The sequence below is a fragment of the Taudactylus pleione genome, unplaced genomic scaffold, assembly GCF_031769625.1.
Source record: "Taudactylus pleione unplaced genomic scaffold, aTauple2 ptg000370l, whole genome shotgun sequence".
Lineage (NCBI taxonomy): Eukaryota > Metazoa > Chordata > Amphibia > Anura > Myobatrachidae > Taudactylus > Taudactylus pleione.
In genome coordinates this window covers 11,363,079-11,389,046 of record NW_028284771.1, presented here as the reverse complement: position 1 = coordinate 11,389,046, position 25,968 = coordinate 11,363,079, and the positions used below count along the sequence as shown (strand labels likewise).

Sequence of the window (25,968 nt, the reverse complement as noted above, 5' to 3'; positions counted from 1 at the left end):
TCTAAAGGGCACATCAACAGCTGAAATTCATCACCAACTTGTCGAGGCGTCTGGTGATACGGAAACAGGTTTGGGTTGGGTGCACTGCCTCTGATAACTGCAGACAGACATTCAAGATGAGCAGCGATTCGGCCAGCCAAGCACGTCCACCATAGATGACAATTTATGCCGCATTGAAGGTCTTATTCAGACACATTCGAGTTAGTGATATTGCTCACGAACTGAACATCTCAGTGGGTACATGAGCAACTGGAGTACAGGAAAAAGTGCTCACGCTGGGTACCAGAGCAACGTTCACAAAACCAATAGGATGGGATTGTCTCTTGCGAGCTTGATGCGGTACCATGGGGAGAGAGTGCAGTTCCTGCAGCGTATTGTTACAGGTGATGAAACCTGGGTGCATCACGTGACACCAGAGACTAAGCAAGCATCCATAACTTTAAAACATGCATCATCCCCATCTTCAAAGAAGTTAAAACAACTCAATCAGCAGAAGGTCATGGCGACCGTGTTTTGGAACCACAAGGGTGTACTTCTTGTAGATTTCCTCACCAAGGGAGATACTGTGAGTGCTGTCCGCTATTGTGACACATTGAGCTGGTTGCGGAGGGCAATTCGTAGGAAAACGACCTGTTGCTGTGATCAAGCGTCGTATTGCTGCATGATAATGCCAGGGCACACTTTGCCTATCGCACGCATGTATTGTTGTTATGGCGCTACCATTGCAACATCCTCCCTACAGCCCTGACCTGGCATCAAGTGATTTCTATCCCTTTGGACCATTCACAACCATTGGTGAAGTTCAGAAAGCTGTCATGTCCTGGCTTGAAACTGATTTCTTCTATGACGGTGATAGATGCTTTGATGTACTGCCGGAACAAATGCTTAGACAAGTATGGGGACTATGTGGAAAAATAATCTGCTCCAAGGCCTACTGTTGATTTATATGTATATGTACGAGTTGAATAAATTTACACAATGAGAAGTAGAGATGAGCGGTTCGGATTCTGTGGAATCCGAACCGCTCCGAACATTGGGGATCCGAGTCCACCCGAACCCTGTTCGGGTGTTCACCGCCTGACTCGGATCCCCGTTCGGGGCCGAACGGCGGCCGCCTGATGTCGGATTCTCACTAGAGAATCCGACATCAGGTCTCCTCGCGTGTAGGGCAGAGCGCAGTGATAGCGCTCTGCCCTACACAGACACAGACACACAGCCGCCAGCGGCAGCTGTGTGTTTGTTACAGCAGCCAATGAGAGTCACACAGACTCTCATTGGCTGCTGCACGGAGGGAGCCGGCTGGAGCTCACACATGAGCTCCGTCTTCCGGCTCCCTCCTCAGCGTGTGACAGAGCGGACGGCGCGGGAGCGGTGGATACAGGTAAGTTTTATTTTTTTTATTATTTTACTTGTCAAAGGTCCGGGGGCGCTACTGGGGGGGGGGGGGTCTGCACTACTGGGGGGGTCTGCTACTGGGGGGGGGCTATACTACTGGGGGGGCCATACTACAGAGGGGCCTGCTACTGGGGGGGCTATACTACTGGGGGGGGGTCTGCACTACTGGGGGGGGTCTGCTACTGGGGGAGGCAATACTACTGGGGGGGCCATACTACAGAGGGGCCTGCTACTGGGGGGGGCTATACTACTGGGGGGGGGTCTGCTACTGGGGGGGCCATACTACTGGGGGGGATCTGCACTATTGGGGGGCCATACTACAGAGGGGCCTGCTACTGGGGGGGGCTATACTACTGGGGGGGTCTGCACTACTGGGGGGGGTCTGCTACTGGGCAGGGCTATACTACTGGGGGGGCCATACTACAGAGGGGCCTGCTACTGGGGGGGGCTATACTACTGGGGGGGGTCTGCTACTGGGGGGGCCATACTACTGAGGGGCCTGCTACTGGGGGGGGCCATACTACTGGGGGGGCCTACTACAGGGGGGGCCATACTACAGGGGGGGGCCCATACTACAGGGGGGGCTACTACTGGAGCAGCCTACTACTGGGGGGGCCTGCTACTGGGGCAGCCTACTACTGGGGGAGCCATACTACTGGGGGGGCATACTACTGGGTGGCATGCTAATGGGGGGCATACTACTGGGGGGGCCTGCTAATGGGGGACATACTACTGGGGGGGCCTGCTAATGGGGGGCATACTACTGGGGAGCATTCAACTGGGGGCACTGCATAGTGGACGGTACTACTAAGGGGACTGCATAGGGGGCACCACTGCTGGGGGACATTGTGTAAGGGACACCGCTACTGTGGGCATTGTGTAAAAGGGTCACTACTGTGGGCATTGTGTAAAAGGGGCACTACTGTGTGTCGTAACATAAATAAGAGACACTACTTTATGGTGTAATGTGAATCAGGCCCTATGTGCGGTGTAATGCTAATAAGATTGTGCACTGTGACTCCTAGGGCCGTAGCCCACTTTGTAAACAAGTACTGTGACTCTGCTGGCCGTACCCCACTGGGTGGGTGCACTACTTTTCATTTCTGCCACTGCTGTGTGGCAATGTGTCATAGATGTGCTTTATACTGTGGTGTCTGTGTCGTTGTGCCGCTGCTTTGTCGCTTAGTAACCAGTCAGCTCACTGCAACCTTTGGCCAATAATGTTGAAAACAATATTATAAGCTGTGATATGGTCTAAATTGACTGGAAATTAATGTTATTGAGGTTAATAATACTCTAGGAAGAAAAAAAAGACCAATTTATGTGATTTTAGCTTTTTTTGTCAATTTTTGTAAAAAAATCCAAATCCAAATCCAAATCCAAATCCAAAGCCAGTCACCGCAGTTTGGCAAATCCAAATCCAAATCCAAAGCCGGACGACGAATTAGAACCAAATCCAAATCCAAATCCGGCAAAAATGGTCCGGCGCACATCCCTAATGAGAAGTCTTGTTAACTTATATATTGAACCACCCTCATATTTAGTAAAAGGCACCTTTTCGACAGTTTTGAAACCGCCAGATTAACTAAAGTCAAGACTGCCAGAAATACAAATGTTTAGAAAATGCCATCTGACCCATTGCAGTCCCCATGTTTAAATTGTAAAGACTGGAAACCGCCAAACTGTGGTTTTGCAAATTTGTCATTTAGACGATAAGGGATCCCAATACACATTTAATGACAGTAATCACTATGTATTAATGAAGGAGGAAAATAATATGTATAGTCTTATGGTAGCAACAATATTTTATAAATATAGTTGGGTGCAAAAATAATTAATGCTGTTATTATTAATTCTATTAAAGTGCCACTATTACTTTATTTTTAACTAGCGTTAAAAACAAGTATTAATTACGGGGGCAACAAATATTGTTTTAAATGGTGCCCATGGATATTTCACTATTAGCACTATTAGTCCACAAAGACTAATGTCCATTTAGTTCTTTGGGATATTTAGACTGCATTTCAAATCCAGTCTTATTATCTTTTCCCGATAGCCTTTTGAGAACTCATGGCATTACCATTTTGAAAATGGTTTAATTTTCTTTTATTAGGTGTTGACTAATACAGAAACAATATCGCCGCCTGAGAGGCACCAAATAACTTGTTTGTGACTGTAAATTCACATGAGCACCTGTAAATATGAAATACATTAGTCCTGATACCATATGTATTTTTATTCATTCATAGTTCTCATATTAGATATTCACAGACTGACATTTAGAAATATTATCATTTTGATTGAACATCGACTGCTGAGAGTAGCGTCATGTTAGACGGGTTGTCCAATAGGTAAACTAGCTTGCCAAATAGGAACAGTTTGTTTACAGTGTCATGACGCTTTTATAATCGTTGTATACATTCCCTAGGCTTTCTTTTCTCACTCACTGAAAATTGTGTCCACTGCCTTCTTTAGTCTTGAACTCACCACGCCTCGGATCTAGAAGTGAGACTGTGGCCCAGGTCATTATTAATGCCAGCGATGATGCTTTCGGAGTACTCCAGCTGTCAGCCACTTCAGTACGCGTCGCCGAAAGCTACATCGGACCTATAATTAGTGTCACTAGAACCGGTGGGATGTTTGCTGACGTTTCAGTGAAATTCAAGGCAGTGTCAATAACAGCCACAGCTGGTGAGTACCAATGCCATCACATGCCCTAACTGGCTTCTTCTCATTCATAATTGATGTTTCATTTACTTTGAGATCTTCAAAGATTTTGCATAATTTTACATTCTTTAGAATTTTAACAGACTGTACTATTAATATTCAAATGAGATACCCCCACATTTCCTAGATTATTCTTCTATGGCACAGTAATAACATTACCCTCCAATATGAAGGGAGGAGGCATATATACCAATCTACCCGTGTACTGTGGTCTACAGTCAATCCTGTAGCCAGGCCTATATTTATGGATGCAAGTCAGTGACTCATAACAGTCTTTCATTGATAGTTCTCATTAGGCAGAGACTTTTTTGGAAACATCCTTGTCACGAACCCCGGCTGACTCACAGATACAACAGTCTGGATCAGCTGGTTGTGATGCCGGCGCACCGCGGTCACTTACCAAAATACACGGTTCTTCTGCCACCACGCAGACTGTTCTCATTCAATTTACACACAAATATGTAGCATGGGCCTATCCAGGCACGCAAGTTCAATAAGAATCACGGAGAATATGCTAGATTAAATGTGTTTAATCCCAAAAAATATTTTCAACGCTTAGTTACAAAAATGTTATTAAAATGACAAACAGATTATAATGCAAATATTTTCTTAAAAAATAAAAGAGAGAAATAATTCAGAGTCCCTAAGACACTTACACTAAAGTTCTTAGCATTACTGATGGGGTGCTGATCTCACCCACAGGAATATCCTGATGCACTCCCAGAACTTCCGTCTGAACCCCAAGGAGTGAACAAGCTGTCTAGGGAGAGTGGCACTCTTATCTGCACAGGGGCCCTAGCCCCCACCTTTCTGATTAACTCTCCCAATGCCAGCTATTAATAAATTATGTGACTTGTACACATTCTGCTCTTCAGCTGACACAAGACAATATTTCACATTTTACCCAACTGGTCAAAGTAAACAATTCTTATCTCAGCTCCTATAACATAACAAAAATCTTTAGAAGTAACACTAAAGTAACATATGTCTGGTTTATAGGGCTTTCGATCCAGGACACTGACTTCAGAGGTCATAAAAACAAGACACACAGTTATATATCACTCCTCAAATCACAGGACATAGATCATTATCAACCCCTCTTCCTTGAATGCCTAACTTCAAAAGAGGTGGGGTAATACCTCAGCCCTTCTAGACACACACAGTTCAAGTAAAGGACTTCATAGTTCACAAGATATTATTTCTGGCGATTATTCTTGCGATTAATCGTCACAATCCTACTTACAGTATCTGAGTATAAAAATATTATTTAAAGAGTGTAGTTACTTTAATATTGGTGGCAATAATAGCAGATTGTTTCTTTTTTATACCAAATGCCTATTTACTTGCTTACAAAAAGAAATCTATGTGTATGTATAATTGTGCAGGCGAAGATTACAGTGTGGCTTCGTCAGATGTCGTTTTACTGGAAGGAGAGGCCAGCAAGGCTGTGCCAATATATATAATCAATGACATTAATCCTGAAGTAGAGGAGTCATTCCAGGTCCTCCTGATAAATCAGACAACAGGTGGAGCTTTGATAGGCGATATAACCGAAGCAATTATCATCATTGAAGCATCTGATGATCCTTATGGATCCTTTGGTAAGAATAATACTTATCTATTATTTGTCAGAAAGCTCAGTCATGGGAAATACTACATATTCCTGATTGATACCATTCCTTACTAAGTAAATTAAATAATACTAAATGAAGTAATAGAATTAAACTGTCACCACTATTTTCACTCCACAAAAGCACTTAGATTTTACACCAGTTTCATAAACCATCTGCTTAGAATTTTAGAACTTGTCAATTGTCCTGTACATTAAACACATACTACCATCCTGAGCCTTAAACACTTAGCGTTAAATCTTACATCATACATAAATAAGAACTAAAGACATGCAGACTTGTGTTTGAGGAATACATTTGTCACAATGTATGAAAACACAAATTTGGAAATTTAGATCTCGAATTGAGGTGACAACAAAAGCATTCTCCTGTCATCTGCACTATCCACTGATACATGCTATAGCCCAAGTTGCACAAGACTTTCTCCCACTCGCTAGGTCCTCCTGTTAGGGTTGTGACCCTATTCACACCTCCATCATGTACTTCGCAATCACCACCTGTGTCACATGTGTCTGCTGACGATGATGCTTGTCCGCTCAGCACCACCATTACTATACACATAAAGAAATCAGTCATCAAAGGGACGGTGGATGGGAATCAACTGCTCACAGGAATCCTAGAGATGAACATCGATGGATAGCAACCATCTCCTTTTGCCCAGTGATGGGAGAGGTATGATGTTTCTCCACCATTGATGGCAGGTCTCTGTTGCCATTGCCCTGCTATTAGCCACAACCCCAGATGCACCCAGCTTAGCCCCTTCCTCTTACTCATATTAGTGATAGCCATTAATGGTTCAAACCATCAATAGTTTTTTGTCTAAGGATTACTGCCACTGATGTAAAGTACCAAATACATCATCAAAGGAGACCCATTGATGGATGGTGAACCACTTGATGGCCATCCCTAACCTGGAATCCAAAAGAAGAAGTGCACAAAGCCACCATCCACTTATATTACCTCTCACATCACCTCCCAGGTCCACTTTGAATACAATATTAAGTTCACACTCCTCAATATACACTACATTTTTCCAAAGATTAGGGGATTTATTGTGGATTCTAAGTCACTTTTATCAAGTGCTGTTATATTGTACATGCACTCACCCTTGTGCTTGTACTGTTGCTGGTGACTGTGAGCTCTCTTTATTACTGTACAAACGTGAAGGATGTTTGATTTGTGGATATTGGGGATAATTTATAGTTGCACATAGGATTGTAAAGTTGCACCTGCGCAAATATGCATAGACACAAGTTACGTACGACAATACTTATTAAGAGTTGCATCATGCTTAGGTGGATCTCGACTTTAAATATGGACATAACTTGCATGGCAAGTATAGAATTTGCGCCTACTTTTTGTAAGTGCAAAAAATACTCCTACATAACTCACATTCCAGATGCAACTGTAAGAGTGTAACCCTTAATAATGCTCTAATGATTTGAGCTGCTGGCCAGGGTAGAAGTTTCCGTACAACTCTAAACCCCGCCCTGCGTTTGCCTATGAGGTTTACTTGCCAAATATGAAACACATTTGTCTGTGTTTGGAATACATGTACACACTTCAACAGGTCATAAATGTGTACCAAGTCCCCCCTATTGTGTATCAATGTATCCCAAATACATTGATACACAATAGGGGGGACTTGGTACACATTAATGATTAAAGAGGTTACTGTATATGATACAAAAAGGCTGAGAAACTAATTTTAAAACAATTCTGTAAAAATATACAATATGGAAAAAAACAAAAACATAGAATAAAGAAGGACTTGTATTGTGACAAAAATAATCCATTTTCTAATGTCAGTTTTCCAGGTGACGTCTGCTACTGTTGATGAGCCTGACTTCAATTCAGTTAATGTAAATCTGCCAATAATTCGGAATGCTGGTACTCTTGGTAATGTTGTTGTTCAGTGGGTCGCTACTGTTAATGGGCAACTTGCCACTGATGACCTCCGAGTTGCAACCGGGAATATCAGTTTTGCCGCTGGGGAAACTCTGCAGACTCTATTATTAGAAATTATCGCTGACAACATTCCTGAGATTGATGAGGTAACAAATATGACCAATGCATTATAAACGGAATGAATAGATTTAATCTTGAAAATGTAACACTTTTAAAAGGTGTTAACTGTTTGTTTGGGAGGGGATTGTATATCTGATATGACAAATGCCAGTAAGGCTAAGAACATGTCAGCACCAGTACTGTTCTATGTTTAGCCTGATACCCAGAGTTTATAATAGCTGCTCATTTGTAAAGTAAAAACATATTTTGCTAGTTTTCTGATATTATTATGATAGTTGGGTCCCCAGGGCAAATCATCTCAAAAATCCATGTTACAGTTGTAATGTTCTGGTTTAGTTGTGGACCCGGGGTGGTGACAGGAACAAATACAGAAGCGGATTTAAATAAAAAGGTAGAATCTTTAATGAGTGATTTAGCAGACATGGGAATGGCTAAAGCAAAAGTCCAGGTTTAGCACTAAAGTGCACTTGAAAACTGTAGTGAGGATAATGGGAGAATGTCCAGATAGTGGCAGATAAGAACAGTCCAGTATGCAGGTTAGTGAGCTGAACAAATACAGGCAGAGGTGATGAGTCCAGCTGGGAGTGAAATAAATACACGCAGAGGTAATGAGTCCAGCTGGGAGTGAAATAAATATAGGCAGAGGTAATGAGTCCAGCTGGGAGTGAAATGGAGGCAAGGTGCAGGGTGTCAGCAGGCTCAGGCACTCAGGCAGGGGAAAAGGTAGTGGAGGATGCAGGATAGTCCAGCAGGTTTTTGGAGCTGACAAGCAGGCTGGCAGGTAGCGTTTTCACAGGTAACAAGAGGTGAGCACAGAGAACTCCCTCTCTGCTAGGCTGAGATACACGTTGCACTGGCAATAAAGGAAGGCTCTGAACCTTCCTAAATACCTCATGCCGCGCTATGACTGGCTGAAGGGAGCACATGACTCACCAAGACTGGGCGGTTGAATCACATGGTCAGAAGGCAAGATGGCGGCGCCCATGCCAAACGGAACGGAAACACCGCCAGGCCCTACCAGCCCTGAGTGACAATGTGCCCGCACAGAAACACGCGCAGCCAATGCCCCTCGCCAAACACCAGCGCCACCGTCAGACACCCCCCGCCATAGTGACCTCACAGGTAATACCCGACGACCACCATGCCGAGAAACCCTGGGCGTGACAACAGTCTAGCTATATTGTAATCTTGTACTATTAATTTACAATTTCCACTTAAAATGTTTTACTATACTTTCTCATTATTGTTTACGTTATGTCTCCCCATAGAACTTTATAATACGACTTACCGGAGCCTCAAATGGGGGTACCATTGGACCAGAAGGAATAGCTAAAATCATAGTACCAGCCAATGACAATCCCTATGGAACTATTTCCTTCTATCGACCTGTGTATAGGATTCAGGAACCGCTGGAAAAGAGTTCTCTTGCAAATATCACCATCAGGAGGAGGTCTGTTTTACTGGTCATTTTATGCTATGATACACTTATGTACTAAGAAATATTAATGCTTGTATAATAAGCAAACATGTGCCTGCTTAGGAAGCTCAGTACAAAAAGATACTAAATGGACATAAAGTAACCATATAGGGGCTGATCGGGCTGGGTGCGGGTAGTTGCAGAAGCCTAATTTGCCATCTTATGCTAGTGCTAGTTTCCGTAGGGCTAATGCGAGGATCTGTGCGGCTTCCACTGTTTTTACGTCCACAGCCAAAACTGTCATCATTATAACCAATTGCCTTGTCCTATGCTGGGTGCAAGAGGTGCATCAGAAACAGACTTCCCTTCTTCATACACATGACTCAGAATAGCCTAGAACTCAAGCTACACTTCCACAACACTCACACAGCATTTGCACAATACAGAACAATTCTGGGTGGTCACATTGCCGCTGCCCACTTCCCACCCCAAAACACCAATTTCACAGAGACCTATCCGGTAAAGAATACAGTAACACGGAAATATGCAAAAATTCATAAATTCGCATTTGCACGTGCGCTGTATGCTAAAACTCGCCATAGGTATCCATGCAGAGAGATCTGTCCGACTCAGAATCAGACCCATAATTCCTATAAAGTTTTTTAAAGAATTATTGAACTAAAAAAAATATTATGCTATGTTGTCATAGAGGTGACTCACCCTCCCCATTGGTTCTTCTCTCATAATATTCAGCATATGTCCATACCTCCCAACATTCCCCCAATCTTCCAGGTGACGACACACTACATACAGTAACTACACCCCAAAGATCAGTGGGCCATGCCTGTTTGAGTAACAGAAATCATGCTTTGTTTGGGTCACTGATTGTATATATATATATATATATATATATATATTTTATTTTGCTTTAGCCTATTTTCACTGTTCAGCTGACGTTAAACAGAGAGCCTGTATTGTCAGGTAGTTGTTTTGATGTAATTTTATACAAAAACAGTAAAGCTGGTTAAAAGAAAGATCACAATAACAACTGCAGATTTAAAAAATGAAATTTTTAAATTAACACATTGGGCCGAATTCAATTAAATGCAATGATGAACAGCCCTGGAAGGGAGCTCCTGCAGCTATTCAATACACCACGCTGTATGCCTGGTCAGGTATTGGTTAGGGGGGTCATTCAGACCCACTTGCAAGCGGCAGTACGCTCGCAAGTGGGTCGATGTCCCCCACTACGCATGCGCACGACGGAGGGAGCTCCGTCGTGCGCATGCGCGAGACCCGGACTGCGACAGCCAAGCTGTCGCTCCGGGTCTCGCACCAAAGGGGGCGTGCTGTCGATGTTGATTGACAGCACGCCCCCTTTGGTGGGCGTGCCGGGGGCGTGCCTGGCAGAAGGAGGTGTTCCCATGGGAACGCCTACCGTCTGAAGCCGGCCCCACTGACATCACTAGTAATGTCAGTGGGAGTGATTTTGGCTCTGATAGAGCAAAAATCACTCCAGGGCTTGTGGCAGGGAGACCCTACCGCAGGGTCTCCGTCGCAAGTCCGATGGTCATCGCGACCATCGCGGTCAAGACCATCGCGGCCATCTTTTTGGACGCTCGTATATTATGCTGTGGGTGGTGACCCACAGCTATACGAGCGTCCAGGAGGACGCTCCATTTTAATGGAGGAGGGCCCTGATTCAGAGCGAGCGCTCTGGTCAGAGCGTCCGGCTCTGAATCAGGCCCTAAGTCAGAGAATGCCGCTTCTCACGACTTAACCTGGGTGTTTAGTCGCGAGAACCTGCATTCTCCGACTAAAGTGCCAGCCATGTGGATCCTACTGCCGTGCTAAGCCGTCAAACAGCTACGCGCCCAGCACTTTTGTCAGATTTCTCCTCGCATCCCCCGGGGGGTGCGAGAAGAAATCTTTAGCCGCCCAAACAACGCAGTGTATTGAATAGCTGCGGGAGCTCCCTTCCGTGGCTATTCATCTTCGCATTGAATTGAATTCGGCCCATTGTCCACACACAGATTAATAAAAGTCTGCACATCCTAACTTCCAAATACATTAAAAGGCGCTACACTGCTGTGACTAAGTACAGTACATGGGTTGGGTACAGGATTTCAATGGTCACAATGCATGCTCTAGGAATCCCGACAGTCAAAAGCCTGACACATTCTGATTAGTAGTTTAACTCTTACCCTAACCCTCCCCTTAACCCTAACCCACCCCTCCCGCAGCCTAACCCTAACCGTTCCCATTGGCAGCCTAACTGTAACCGTCCCCTCCCGCATCCTAACCCCTAACCATAACCGGGATTGTGACCCCCTGGGATTCCGGAACCAGTATCCAGATGACCATCGGGATTCCGGAGCCGGTATTCTGACCATCCGGATCCTGACTATGGCCCTGATTCAGAGCCGGACGCTCTGACCAGAGCGCTCGCTCTGAATCAGGGCCCTCCTCCATTAAAATGGAGCGTCCTCCTGGACGCTCGTATAGCTGTGGGTCACCACAGCTGGACGCTACGAGCGTCCAACAAGATGGTCGCGATGGTCTTGACCATCGCGACAATCGGACTTGCGAAGGAAACCCTGCGGTCGGGTTTCCCAGCCACAAGCCCTGGAGTGATTTTGGCTCTATCAGAGCCAAAATCACTCCCACTGACATCACTAGTGATGTCAGTGGGGCCGGCTTCAGACGGTAGGCGTTCCCATGGGAACGCCTCTGTCTGGCAGGCACGCCCCCGGCACGCCCACCAAAGGGGGCGTGCTGTCAATCAACATCGACAGCACGCCCCCTTTGGTGCGAGACCCGGAGCGATGGGAAGCCCGTCGCTCGCCGGGTCTCGCGCATGCGCACGATGGAGCTCCCTCCGTCGTGCGCATGCGCAGTGGGGTACATCGACCCACTTGCGAGCGTACTGCCGCTCGCGAGTGGGTCTGAATGACCCCCTATATCCCTTGTACATATGCAGGTACTTTTTAAAAATAGCTCGCAATATCCACATTAACCAATCACACAAACCTGTATCACGGAACCCGCAGACAATTGAATTTACCCTAGGATAATGTTTAAATACAGTATATGTTATAAACTCACTTTTAGAATAAACATGAGGTTCTTAGTGCAAATTTTGGTCAAACTGTGGATGCCCATCTGCCACGGCAAGATGGCCTTGTTTATAAAATACAGTATAGTATAAAGGATCGACTGATCTGTCGACGGGAGAAAAGCAGGGGGCCAAATGCCCAGGCTGGGTCTCTCATCACAGAGGTAAAGACATTGGTGAGACAGTCTAGCAGTGAATCAGAAGTAATCAGCTGAGTTAATGCCAGGCCGTCACACACATTTGCAGCAGTGGGCATTACCATCGTTTCAATGTCAATTAGAACATTTTTCGGCAGGGTGTACCATATATATATATATATATATATATATTTATATATATATATATATGAAAAATGGTAGTTTGCGAAATGTTTGTCTTTCCATTCTTTTTTTTTTAATTTACCCTACTGCTAGTATTATCATATAATTATGAGCAATACCCCATAAATTGCATGTCTTACCTGTATTTATTATTGTATATATTTACTTTTTTTATTTTAAATTGTAAATATGATATTTATTTGTTATTATTTATGTTTTATTTTATTCCTCTGTGGCATTTTATCTTCAGTGCAGGGCGTTTTGGCCGCTTGCAGATATTGTACAACACCACTGAGATCGATGTGGTTGACCTTGCAGTTAAAAGTGGCCAGGACATGTTGCCTTACTTTGAACCTCCATTACCAGGGGTCCCTCTGCTATCTTCAAGGACTACAGTGAATGTTTCCTTAGCAGGAGACCCCCTCCAGTCCTGTGCCATTATATGTCTGAAAAATGAAGCATGTGTAGCTTTCTCGTATAACAACGCCTCTGGCATTCCTCAGTGTTTCTGGGTGACAACGCTGCCAAACCAATTGACCAACAGCTCACAGTTCTGGACATATAGGAAAAACACAACCAATGTGTCCTTGCTGTTTAGCACACAGGCCATGGCTGGAAGTGATTATGAAACCGTTTCAGGGCAGTGGTTCACAATGCAGGAAGGAGAAGAGTTTGCAAATCTTATAGTCTCTATACTACCTGACAGTTTCCCAGAATTGGATGAGCGATTCATTGTGTCTCTTCTTCAAGTCAGACTCCAAAACATTTCAACCAGCTTAAAGAATCAGCCAGTAATAGGTCAGCCAAACACGTCGGTGGTGGTTATAATGATGAATGGAGATGCTTTTGGGGTGTTTGTGATTTACAACCGGAGTCCCAATGCAACGGAGGGAGGTCATCATTTAGAGGTGCAGGAAGAGCCCCAGACAAAGGTCCAGCTAGTGATAGAACGCCTGGAGGGAAGTCTGGGACAAGTGACAGTCGAATGGAGCATCACTGGAGGAACAGCTTCCAGAAATGCTGATTTTACAGCTGATGATGGAGTATTGATATTTGCTGAAGGTACACTTCACACTCTCTACATATGTAGATTCGATAAAAGCTTTTAATATTACTGAGACATATTTTTTATATTTAGCATTGGACATATTTATGTTCTGTATATAGTTTTGAAATTACTTTATCATATGATACTTATCCTCCGTACAGATGCTGAGGATACTGTGACGCATAATTACTTTTTACATGTGCCCTAGCTACAGTAATTGCCGGATTATTCACTGTTACTCCAGTGCTGATGTGAATTAACACTGCTAATTTCTGATAACAAATACAAATATCTTGGTGGAATTGTGCTCACAGAAGGTGAATAATCTCTATAGTGCAACATTTATTTCACGTCCTCTCCCCACTAAAAAAAAACAAAACAATTTTTATACAGATTACAGACACTGGACATGGTGCAGGCAAATCATAAACTATTACATATGCTCTATAAATAAAAATGTATAAGAATACATTGCATCCAGGTAGTAGGGTGATGACTATAAAACACACCTGAAGAGTTAGATAACATGACCTTACAGCAAATAATACATACACTACATGTTTGTGGCACTTGTCCATTCATCAACATTAGGAGGTCTCCATAGTGGGTATGCCCCTCTCCCCATAATAAAAACACAATTGCTACAGAATACCTACAAATACAAACCCCCACAGATCAGGATGAAACTCCAGATAACGGAATAGTCCTCCTTAATTGGGACTGTTCTGCTAAATATGGAACATACAGGGGGTGTGGGTGTAGTATATACACACAGGGGTGTCGAGAGGGGGGGAGCAGCCACAGCAGACTCCTATGCCTGTGGGGGGGAGCGATCACACTGATCACGCCCCCTGGCTTTGGCGCCCCCCCCCCCCTCCCCAGCGCAAGCGGCGCTGCAATTCTTTTTTTTTTTGTCGGGAAGGGGGCGTGGTCACGCCTCCCGTGATTAGGCCACACCCCCTGTTACCCGGGCTCACCGCGGCTCTTGGTGGGCCTGTATACACATTCATTATCAATAAATATAGTTCAAGGAAAATCCACAAATTCTGCATATTACTTACAACCCACTATATAGATCCAGAGCTGAAAACAGCCAGTAGATGTATCTGCCTGACAGATGCCACAATCCGTGCAGTTAGCATAATGTAACACGGGAGCCTTATTTTGCTTGAAGTTTGGTGTGGTGTGTTTTTTTTTTTTTTTTTTTTTTAAATGTGCCTTATTTTACACTTTTCTAGATTTTAGCCATGTCATTGTATATCACAAGCAACATCTTCTGGTTGTGGGCCTGATTCAGCTTTTGCAACAGCAGCTGTGTGAAATTATGCTAATGGTGCAGGAGGGAGGCGTCTAGTGTAAAAAGACACCTACTGCCGACATTGCAGATGTGAGGGCTGTGTCCGAAGATGTAGCATCGGATTTACATTGCGAACATCGGTCACAGCATCGGCTATCAGAGTGAGCCTAAGGTTACACAGAATGTCTGCTTCATCTCCGCTGCTGAGAACAGTAAATCTGCGTTTGGAAGATACAGTCACTGTTAGCACGCTAACAAAATGGAGGCAACATGTGTTAGTTTTGGGAAACGGTCCCTGGCTCCTCACTGGGACACCTGCAGCCTGTCAACCAGGCTGCAGCATTCAGGGCACTGCGAGCGATGTCGCAGGACGATATCTGCACATGCGCAGCGCGGCTTCTGTGCCTACGCAGATCTCAAACCATTGGAGATGTACGTGAACATCAAAATTTTGTACATCCGTGAATTAGGCCCTGTGTTATTAAATAGCAATAGATATACTGTTAGGTTAGACTTGCCGACAATCCAGGCTGCCTCCTCCAGGAGGAGGCAGCCAGATCAGCACAGCAGGGGGGAGGGACGGCGGAAGGGGTGACTGCTTGATCACAGTCACGCCCCCGCTATGCAATGCTGAGATTACCGCTGAATCGCTTCATCGTCTCCCCCCGGACCGCCCACTTACAAGGGGAGCAGAAATCGGCAGGGGGTGTGGGCAGTCGGTGCCGGCCAGGAGACTTGCCCACTCTTCCGGGGGACCGGGAGCGATTTTTGGGTGGCTCCTGGCCATCCCAGGAGAGTAGGAAAGTATGTGTCAAGCACCTAGATAAATATGTAAGTGGAATTAATGCAACAATAAACTATTGGAAATGGCTACAAATACAGTGTAAGATTAAACCAATAAGAAAACACAAACAGGAGACAACACAGAGTGAGGAGCAAAAGATCTCACCTATCTGAGGAACAGACTGTCAAATGGATTATCATCTAGTATGTTAAGCCGCATACACACTGGATGTTGTGTCCAGTGAGCGACATCGGCAGTGGCAGGCCCGGCGGGGTGCAGGCATCGGTAAGTGCATACACACTTGCTGATGCCAGCAATGACGAACGACGGCGGGGGGAGTGTGGCCATGCTACATTCGGCAGCATGGCATCGCTAACGATTTCCCCAGATTGAGCTGCATGTTCAGTGACTAGGGATATCGTTAACGACCCGCGGGAGCGCGCATTGTCCGTCGTTTACTGCATACACACTAAACGATATATCATTCAAAGATATAGTTATCGTTCATACCGCTAACAATAATCGTCCAGTGTGTATGTGGCTTTAGAGTGACAGAGGAAACAAACTTGTAAACATTAATGTAACACTGCCATCTAGTGTTTTGACATCCAACTACAATAAATAAACGATATACAATCAGGAAGCCGGAAATAAACATCCTCACCCCTCCTTATGAAGAATCATCCAGGGCCGGTGCAAGGTTTCTGGACGCCCTAGGCAAATATTCATCCTACCGCCCCTGTTACCCCCACCCACCCCAGCCATCTACATGAAACCTCACTATTACTTTTAACAAAACCTTAGGAACAACATATGTGTTTGCACTCTTGACAGTAATATGCCACAAGTGCTCCCTATATATAACATGCCAGACATCAGTGTCCCAATACATAATTATGCCACACATAAGTTCTCCCTATATATAGCATGCCAGACATCAGTGTCCCAATACATAATTATGCCACACATAAGTTCTCCCTATATATAGCATGCCAGACATCAGTGTCCCAATACATAATTATGCCACACATAAGTTCTCCCTATATATAACATGCCAGACATCAGTGTGCCAATACATAATTATGCCACACATAAGTGCTTAATACGTAATTATGCCACAAATCACTGTCCACAATTCAAAATCATACCGAAATCAGTGCCTGTAATACATAATCAAGCCACACATCCGTGCCCGCAATCCATAATTATTCTGCACATCAGTGCCCGCAATACATAATTATGCCGCACATTAGTGTCCGCAATATATAGTGATGCAGTAACATCAGTGTCCGCAATACATAGTTATGCTGCATACAGTGCCACATTAAAATTCATACCCACAATACATAATTAGGCCACACATCATTGTTTATTGCTTGCTAATAACTGTGAGTTGAGGTCCCTCCAAAGAACATTTTCTCCAAAAAACACCCCTCCCGCCCCATTCTCAGTGACAGTAAATCTGACTGCTACAGTATTTTTTATTTTAATTTTTTACTGTTCTGCAGCATCCACCAGCAGACTCCTCTGCTATAATTACACTGACTACACAGTCAGAGCTTCCTGACCTACCAGCACTGGTCAGACAAGTTGGATATTGAATAATGTTTCTTAATATAGTTCTCAGTTCAGCCCTAGTAGCCCTGCTCCTCGTCTTCTGCAAAGGAAGGAGAGCGCAGAGCAGGGCAGGCCAAGGGGTGGGCGCCCATGTCAGTACTGGTTCCGCCGCTGACAGCCGGGGCGAATGCGGCGGGGAGATCATGCACTGGCAGTGCCAGTGACATCAGGTCATGTGTGGGGTGAGGTGACAGCGGCGATTGCTGGCTGGTTAAACCCGCAGCCGCCGCTATCGCAATGTAGAAGAAGGATGTTTCTTTGAGGCATCCTTCATTTTTTTAGTTTAATGAACCCAGAGGCGCCCTCTAGTGGCTGGTGCCCCTAGGCAGTTGCCTAAAGCGGCCTAATGGTGGCAACGGCCCTGGAAATATCCTCATAAATTAAGGTATAACAAAGCAATGTATTGAACTTGTACTGTTAGTTATCACCTAGTCGATTTAGTTTTTAGATAACCTTGCCATAGTGAGTTATTACTGTACTTGGGACCTCAGAGATAGTTGGTAATGCAGCCACACTTGCACCTGCTCTCTCAGTAGTGGCTGTGGGGATATGCAAATGCTAATTTCCACCCAGAAACACCCGGGATCTCAAACCCATTCTCAAGTGTTAACTATGCTGTTTGTAATTAGGAACGGCACAGGACACTTGGGTACACGCATGTTCTGTAAGGGATTCCCAGACTTTTTTGCACATGAGCAGTAGGAAAGCATCGCTTAACTGCAAAAACATTGGCTCTGTGTCCTTCTCTGATTCAGGCTCTTGGTTTTGAAAAACAGTGTTTATTAGACTTGTTTTTAATACAAGAACAGTTTGATAATTTTACTACTAGATTTATTACAAGGGTCATTACTAGTATATTTATTTCTGGGTATTATTCATATATTTATGTATGGGGCCATTATTTCTATTTTTTTTACAAGGTATTAGTAATTAATTATTTACACGGTCAAAACTTATAGTGCCCACTTCTGCCACTGCAAGTGCAAGGATAGACTGGCACCCATATAGTTTTAGGGGAATCGGTATGTATACCCGCCCGGAGGATGAAATCCCGACCCCAGAAGGCTGGCAGATGAAGATGAGGTGAGTAACTACCCTAACCCTCCCCTCTTCCCCCTCCCTAACCCTCCCTTTGGGGTGCCTAACCCTAACCTCCCCCCAGGGGTGCCTAGACCTATCCCCCCCTCCCCACACCCTAAACCTAACCCTCCCGGGCGTGGGTGCCTAACCCTAACCTTGCCCCGGTGATGCCTGACCCTAACCCCCCCTTCCCATTGTCTAACCTTAACGCTCCCGAGGGGGTGCGTAACCCTAAGTCCCCCCTGGAGTCCCTAAACCTAACCCTCCACCCCCTCCCATGGCTATGAGCTCCTGACACCCAGCTTACCTAAATTCAGTATGCTGGGGATCGCGATTTCGGCGTGGGGCTAATGATAGGCGTCGGTATTTAGACGCCTATCACTAGACCCATGCTGGGCTTTCACTGTCGGGAAGCCAGTGGTCGGTATTTTGACCGTCGGCTTCCTGACTACATCTCGGTTTTAGGATGTGGCCTAAATGTCCATTGCAGAGTACAATGCTGACAAACATTGGAGATAGTGATATTGAAGCATGTAATCTCCCAGGGGATACACTGCCAAGGGTTTGGTACTGCCTGGAAAAAAGATCTGTAATCAGGAATAGTAGCATGTAATGAGTTTGGATAAGAGAGTCACATATATTGGGCAGAGGGATGAAGTTGGGTGATATTTTGAGAAAAGTGAAGATTTCCCTTTAATGTAAAATAAAATCCCAATTCCATTCTTGCATCGAAACATGGTTTGATGAGGAGCACAATTCCTCTAATTGAGATATTAGGATTGCATGTTTATATCCGTTGTGAGGGAGCTTGTAGTACTGTTATTAATGATGCACTGTTATAGTGATCATAAGAACAGACTAATAATTGCATGTAGAATAAAAGAAGGGGTACTGTGCAATTGGACAAAAATAATGAAAACTGACACAATGGGCTACATTTACTAAAGGTCAGCTTTGGTTCTAAACCAAAATTTACCATAATAGATGGGCATCAACATCTATATGTCAATATATATATATATATATATATATATATAATATATATATTTACCATCGGGTTTCAGCTTCAATTTAAACCTGACAGTGAGTTCAGTAATTTTTTTCTGCTCTAAATTCCATTGGTTTTCAGTTTTCATCTGTCAGTTCAAAACTGACAGCATGTAGAAGTACAAACACAATGCCAAACCCATCCAACAGAAGCACTGCACAGATCAATATAGTCTGTGCAGTATTTTGTTAGGGTAAAATGTAAAGAAAGGGTTAAATTAAAATAAAAAGGAGTTGGGTCTCCCTCCCAAATCCATAACCAACCGCGGACCTCTCAGCCTGGGCTGGTACTGCAAAATAGGGGGGGAACAGCATCAGGTTCCCCCATTTTCCAATAACTAACACCATGGTGAACAAGTTGGGGGGATAATGCCATATCAGGGGGACACACATTGCATGGTTCCCATGCCATCACATTAACCAGCCCCAAACTGGTCAGCCCAGGGCTTGAATTCCTCAGAAAGTGGGTACCTCAAAAATAAAATGGGATCTCCCCTCCCAAGGAACAACAAGCCCAGGGATTTTCCCGTCTCCCCTGGTGGAGGTGGGTGCGTGTTAATGTGTAAAAAATAGAAAGTAATATTGTTCTTTACATGCAGACCACAGGTACCAGAAAGCCTGCCTCGGCATGCTGGCACTTGTGGTACAACAAGTGCCAGCATTCCAGACAATAAAGCCAGCTGGCACTTGTAGTCTGCCAGTAAAGAAAATATTAAAATAACCACAGTACACACACACACACGATTGTTTTTGAACCTTTATTACAAATAAATAAATGTCACTCACCAAACCCTTGGATCGGATCCTCTTCTGTCCATGTAGGCATAAAGTGTCTTCAGAAAATTAAAAAACAAAAATCCAGATCCCCGGGGACTGTACTGCTCACTTGGGACAGTGCTAGCGCGTAATGAGAACTTATTGTCGGTCACTTTCCCAAAACCCATTTACCCCATAGTTTTGAAAACTGATCTGTCTCAGGAATCAGGGGAACTCTGGCAAAAATGTACTGTTTACAAAAATACTCTACACAATGCACTATGACAAAATCATTTAGCTACAGCATACTATAAACCTTTATATGACTTGAGGTAGTAACAGAACTGTAGAGAGGGGTCACCGCTACGAGTCCCGGGGGTGAGGGGGTCTTGGCATTGATAAACCAACTAAGACCTCGGGAAAGCAGAGCACTAGTAGTGTGGACTGGCATCACCGGGTGCTCTACACATTTTACTATGGGATGCAATATCTGTCCGTGATGCTATATAATCTTTTTTTTATATTATATTATAAAAGTTTATTACAAGAAAATGTTTCATATTACTGTATATATTATATTTAGACTTTGTTTTCTTTCACTGCAAAGTGCTAATAATTTATCATTTGTCACAATTATCTCTTGTCATTATTATTTTGCTTATCATTTCATCTAAAGTGTTTGTTGTTTGACAGGTGAAACACGTAAGTTGGTAACATTGATCATACTGGATGACTCAGAGCCTGAGGATAATGAAAGTATTGTAATCGGACTCACACAGACTGAAGGAGGAAGCCGCATTCTTCCCAGTTCCAGCACTGTTACTATTGTCATTTTGGCTAATGATAATGTTGCTGGCCTGATTGGTTTTCACACAGAATCAAGGGCGTTGATTGGTCAAGAAGGTGCGTACCTTTTTTCCAATGTCCGGTTACTCTTCTATGTGTAGTTTATATTACTATTCTGCTGGCTGCGAACCTAATGAAGTATTTGATTGTAGAGTTCAAAAGTGCAAACCAAAATAACACGTGTGCAAGTCTTATGCTGGCCAGACACTTGTACGACCAGAATAAGATGCGATTCATCATACGTTTTCCCTTGAACTCCCCAGCAGCTCCCTGGCAGTCCCAGACTTCCGATTTGGTGCTTTTTTGACACATGATGTACATACGATCTGATGTACGATCACTCGCCCCTATACGACTGGTCCTGATACGATTGATCATGTGCTTCACCAAAAACATGCGATCATAATAGATTTAAATGACGCCGCTCGGACGGTCGGACGCACGATGCAACGCATGTGCAAATACACAGCACGATCTGCATACTATTACGACGGATAATATGGGCTGCACGTCTGATCATAAGATACAATAGAATAGCGGTGGGAGCGAGCATCGGATCGTATTTCTACCTAGATACTACACGATTTCCACACAATGTGTGGTACAAGGCGTCTAAAATTGTGCAATCGGCCTGAAATCGCGCTAGTGTATGGCCAGCATTATTTTTAAATAAACCATACCTCACAACTGTCCTGAATTTAGTGGGACTGTCTCACTGTCCCTACCATCAGGATTTTTGTATTTATGTCCAACTCACCATGATGGAAAGACAATGGCCTGATTCATTGGTGTGATGGCACAAATATTCCAATTTGCTTCATGCCAAATATGCATATTTTACTGTGTATGTCCACAACAAAGCATATGCATATTTAGTTGTTGTGCTTTCAGGACGATCTGAATAAACGGTAGAGGGGCTGAGCAATTATAGTCCGATAACAACTTGCCTCCGTCGTATGTATGGGATCAAGTAGTGTATCTTTCATGGGTGTAGGGTGAGCAGTGCACACGGACCCATGGGTCTAGGGGAGACCCCACACCACACACCCTGTACCCAGGCCTGCCAAGAGCCGCGGCGGGCCCGGGTAACAGGGGGCGTGGCCTAATCGCGGGAGACGTGGCCACGCACCCCCCCCCCACAGGCATAGGAGACTGCTGTGGCTGCTGCTCAGCTGCCAGGAGCAGTCTCCCACTGCAGCCCAGCACACGCTGTGTGCTGGGCAGCTGTGAGGGAGAGGGGGGGCAGTGCCTGACCCGGGCCCCCGCCAGGCCCCTCAGGAAGCCCAGGCCCGGGTAATCTGTACTCGCTCCCCCCCCCATCGGCGCCCCTGCCTGTACCCAGGATCGACCACAGAGCCTGCCCGTGCAGCATGCCAGCTTTTTACGCTCATCTTGCGGCACAATCTTTCTAGTGATATATTCAGAAAGATGACACTGCACAGAAGATAATAAAGACTGTCATTGTGCCAGCTCTTAATGCACCCCTTGTGGGCACGATGTACAGTTCACTACATGGAATCAGGAGAACAATGGTCATGACGGTTGAACCTGTCTGATAATCAAGTCAAATGAGCCATTTTCAAGTGTTGAACAATTGTCGTTCATGTATAAGCATTTAACAATAATCAGAACTGTCATGCATCCGCTGAATCTGTGCGATAATCGTTCAATGTATGGCTGGCTTAAGAACTACCTAATAAGGAATGAAGAATTTGGCTAAGATGTAACTAGGCATACAGTCACATTGGCGTCATGGTGCAGAAGGAAATTATTTCTAGAAAATGGAAAACTGGGAATTTTCTCTTTAACCCAGTGGTTCCCAAACTTTCTTCATCCACAACAACGCAGAGAATAAGCATTTTATTCACGGCACCCGTAGGCCAAAGGTTTGTTATTTAGTAATTCAGCAAAGATTCACTGGTCTACAAAAATAAACGTTTTTTCTTTCACATGAACTAAATAAACTGAATCTAAATGTATTTTTCGTGCTGAATTTGGGCATGCATTTTTACGTTTAAAGTTTTATTAAGTTAGTACTTACGTACGGTAAGTCTAAATGATAAATATACATCTCATTCTGGCTGATCTAAAAAGATGATTTTCAGGCATATTTTACCTCTGGGATGTCTCTCTTCATGGTCCAGCAATAGTCGGCCAGAATACTGGAACACCATTTGCCTTGGTACCTCTTTCTTCTTCAGGGTCCATAGGGATCCACAGGGATAGCATGGAGTGTAGGTGGTGGACAGGGCCGGATTATAGGCGGGGCGAACGGGGCGGTCGTCCAGGGGCCCCCACACATTTGGGGCCCCCACACATTGCCCCTACCTGGCCCACTCTGCTACCTCCCTTGCCCACCCTGCGTCCGCAAGCATGGCTGACTCGCACACTGCAGTTGGACCCTTCCCCCTACTCACCTTCCAGTCCAGGGTCCAGTCCGGGTTTTCCTCAGGCGGCGGAAATGTGCTCCTCGGCACTCTGCTTGCTTGACTGGCTCCCCGTTCTACCAGCCCAGGCTGCTGCTGCTCCTCCTCTGTGAAAGCCGGGCCAGTGACAGCACCTCCGGCAGAATGAAGACGGCAGCTGACGGCGTGATGCGCACCACTCGCGGCCACCGGGGTCCTGGCCCCCTCCTTGTATGTGTGTGTGTGTGTATGTGCGTTCTGCCCTCAGCTGCCCATTGCGGCTGTGATGGGGGGCTCCAGCCGGCAACCTTGGATTGCAGGATTGTACCTGGCTGCCCAGAGATCTCCTTCCTTCTGGCTCTACTGCTCCCAATGTTCGCTACAGCCATGTGTAGTACTATCATGCAGGGGCATAGGAGAGGCAACAGGCGGTTAGTGTCTATTTGATTGGTTGGGGCCCCCACAACTTAGTTGCCCCGGGGCCCCCACAAGTCTTAATCCGGCCCTGGTGGTGGATAAGGACCGGACATCAAACAGTTCAGCTTTCAACTGCCAGGATGCAACTAAAGTTAACTCTAATGTTAGTTAATCAGAAACAGCAATCATTTGAATGGTCCTTCGGTTCCCTCCATATCAGAGGAATTATAAATATATAGCATATTGTGTGAACCATTTTCCAGCCAGTGAGAAGCCTAACACATGATACATAATATATATGCGGGGCACACGTCTTAGCCAGATCACCAGCTTTGCACCCAAAGTAAAGTTCATAACACTTTCTTTACAAGTGGTGCGAAATTTCGCCTCTGAGATTTGAAGGTTACTTCACCGCACACATAACACAAATTGTCTGGATGATTTAAACACTTTCTTGGCATTATTGAAAATATTTTAACAACTTATACAACAAATACTTGTACTAAAAGGCTCCTTTACGGTGAGAGACACCCAGGGGTCACAGGGGAATGTGCTGAGCCCTGATTGGAGGAGCTCAGCACACATGCTCTTCTGACCCGACCAGCGGCTCGGGGCCACACCGGCAGGTCAGGCAGCATGGAGGAGGAGGAAGAAGCTGCTGGTGGCTCCACATAAAGGTGAGAGGAGAGAGTGGGGAGGGACTACAGGGGGACATATTGTTTGTATGCCCCTATCTGTCTGTCTGTGTGTGAATGACAGGCCACAAAGAACACTAAAATCTGAAAAAGAATAGTAACTATCACAAACACATTATGCCTGATTGAAAAATTCGAATCAGATGTTTGAATTCAGAATATAAAACTTCACTAGAGTCACTATTCAGTTTTCTTGTGAAAAAAATCACGTTGACCAGTGTTATTAAATGAAGTAAGTTGTGCTTACCTGTCATCCAGTTCTTTGGTGGTGGACAGGGTTGCGCTTCTGCTTGACCATACATTTGATGTGATCCCGGACCACCAACCCCTGGCACCCCTGCCAGTGCTCTGCGGCATAAGTGTCACCAATAAACTGCTGTACTAAAGACAATTTGGGGTAGATTTCATGTCTTTTTCATGCCGCTCTAGGTGAAAGACTGCTGTTCCACGTTATGCGAACTTCCCCTGGCCGTGGAAATGTAACAGTTCAATGGAAAATTTTGGGTCACAATGTGGATCTAAATTTTGAAAACCGCACAGGGTTTATTTTCTTCCCAGAGGTAAGAGTAATGACCATTTGTCAGTCTGTAATGCTAATAATGTATTAATATTAACCGTAAAAACTGTTTTCTAGGCAGTTGTGCAGAATGTTTCCTTGTGTAATTCTATAATTTAAGCATTTATAGGTGTATACATATATCTATATGGTGCCAAGCAAATAATAAGCATGATGTGCTAATTTATAGCATTACACTTTTGTCTCCCAATCAGCACATTTCCTGCATTTGTTTATATGCAAAATTGCTGTTAAAAACTCTGCAGCTAATTAATTTGTAACAAGTTTTCTCCAGGTCAATTACATTATGAATTGCATCTAAATAAGGCGTGAAAAACACAGCAATTAATGAGCCTATTAAAGCTAAAATGTACTGAGATTTAAGACTACTGTAGTTTTATTTTGATCTTTTAGAGGGTTATTGTGTTTTTGTGCTATTAGTTTGGTTTATTTGCTTTAGTCTGTCACCTAAATGCAGGCGATGCATCCTTAAGGGGATGGAGATCCTTCTGCATATACTATTATTGTGGGAAATAAGCTGTCTATGCTCCCATGTGACCTCACAGAAAGGTGTGATTTCTGCTGATTATGCAATCAATTGTATTGTCCTTTAAGGGTATTTTTATTATTACCCCAAAATACAACATAACAGATGTATTATGCAACATATTCTTTTGTTCAGTTATGCTTGAGTGTAGGGATGTATAGGCTTGGATTAGTTCAGATTTTTCCACCAAATTCTGATTTTTCCCGTAAAAAATCGGGTCTCAGAAAGAGGCAAAACGTC

The 25,968-nt window shown here is 44.5% G+C and overlaps 1 protein-coding gene across 1 annotated transcript in view; it reads left to right on the top strand.

The window, feature by feature from the left end:
* ADGRV1 (adhesion G protein-coupled receptor V1) overlaps positions 1-25,968 on the top strand; it is a 556,691-nt gene that overhangs the window by 135,983 nt on the left and 394,740 nt on the right. Inside the window, exons 29-35 of the mRNA XM_088444649.1 lie at positions 3,871-4,086; positions 5,508-5,723; positions 7,563-7,807; positions 9,050-9,231; positions 12,884-13,695; positions 20,956-21,165; positions 25,055-25,185. Of these exons, the coding sequence (XP_088300775.1) occupies positions 3,871-4,086; positions 5,508-5,723; positions 7,563-7,807; positions 9,050-9,231; positions 12,884-13,695; positions 20,956-21,165; positions 25,055-25,185 (2,012 nt within the window). The remainder of the gene's footprint in view (positions 1-3,870; positions 4,087-5,507; positions 5,724-7,562; positions 7,808-9,049; positions 9,232-12,883; positions 13,696-20,955; positions 21,166-25,054; positions 25,186-25,968) is intronic.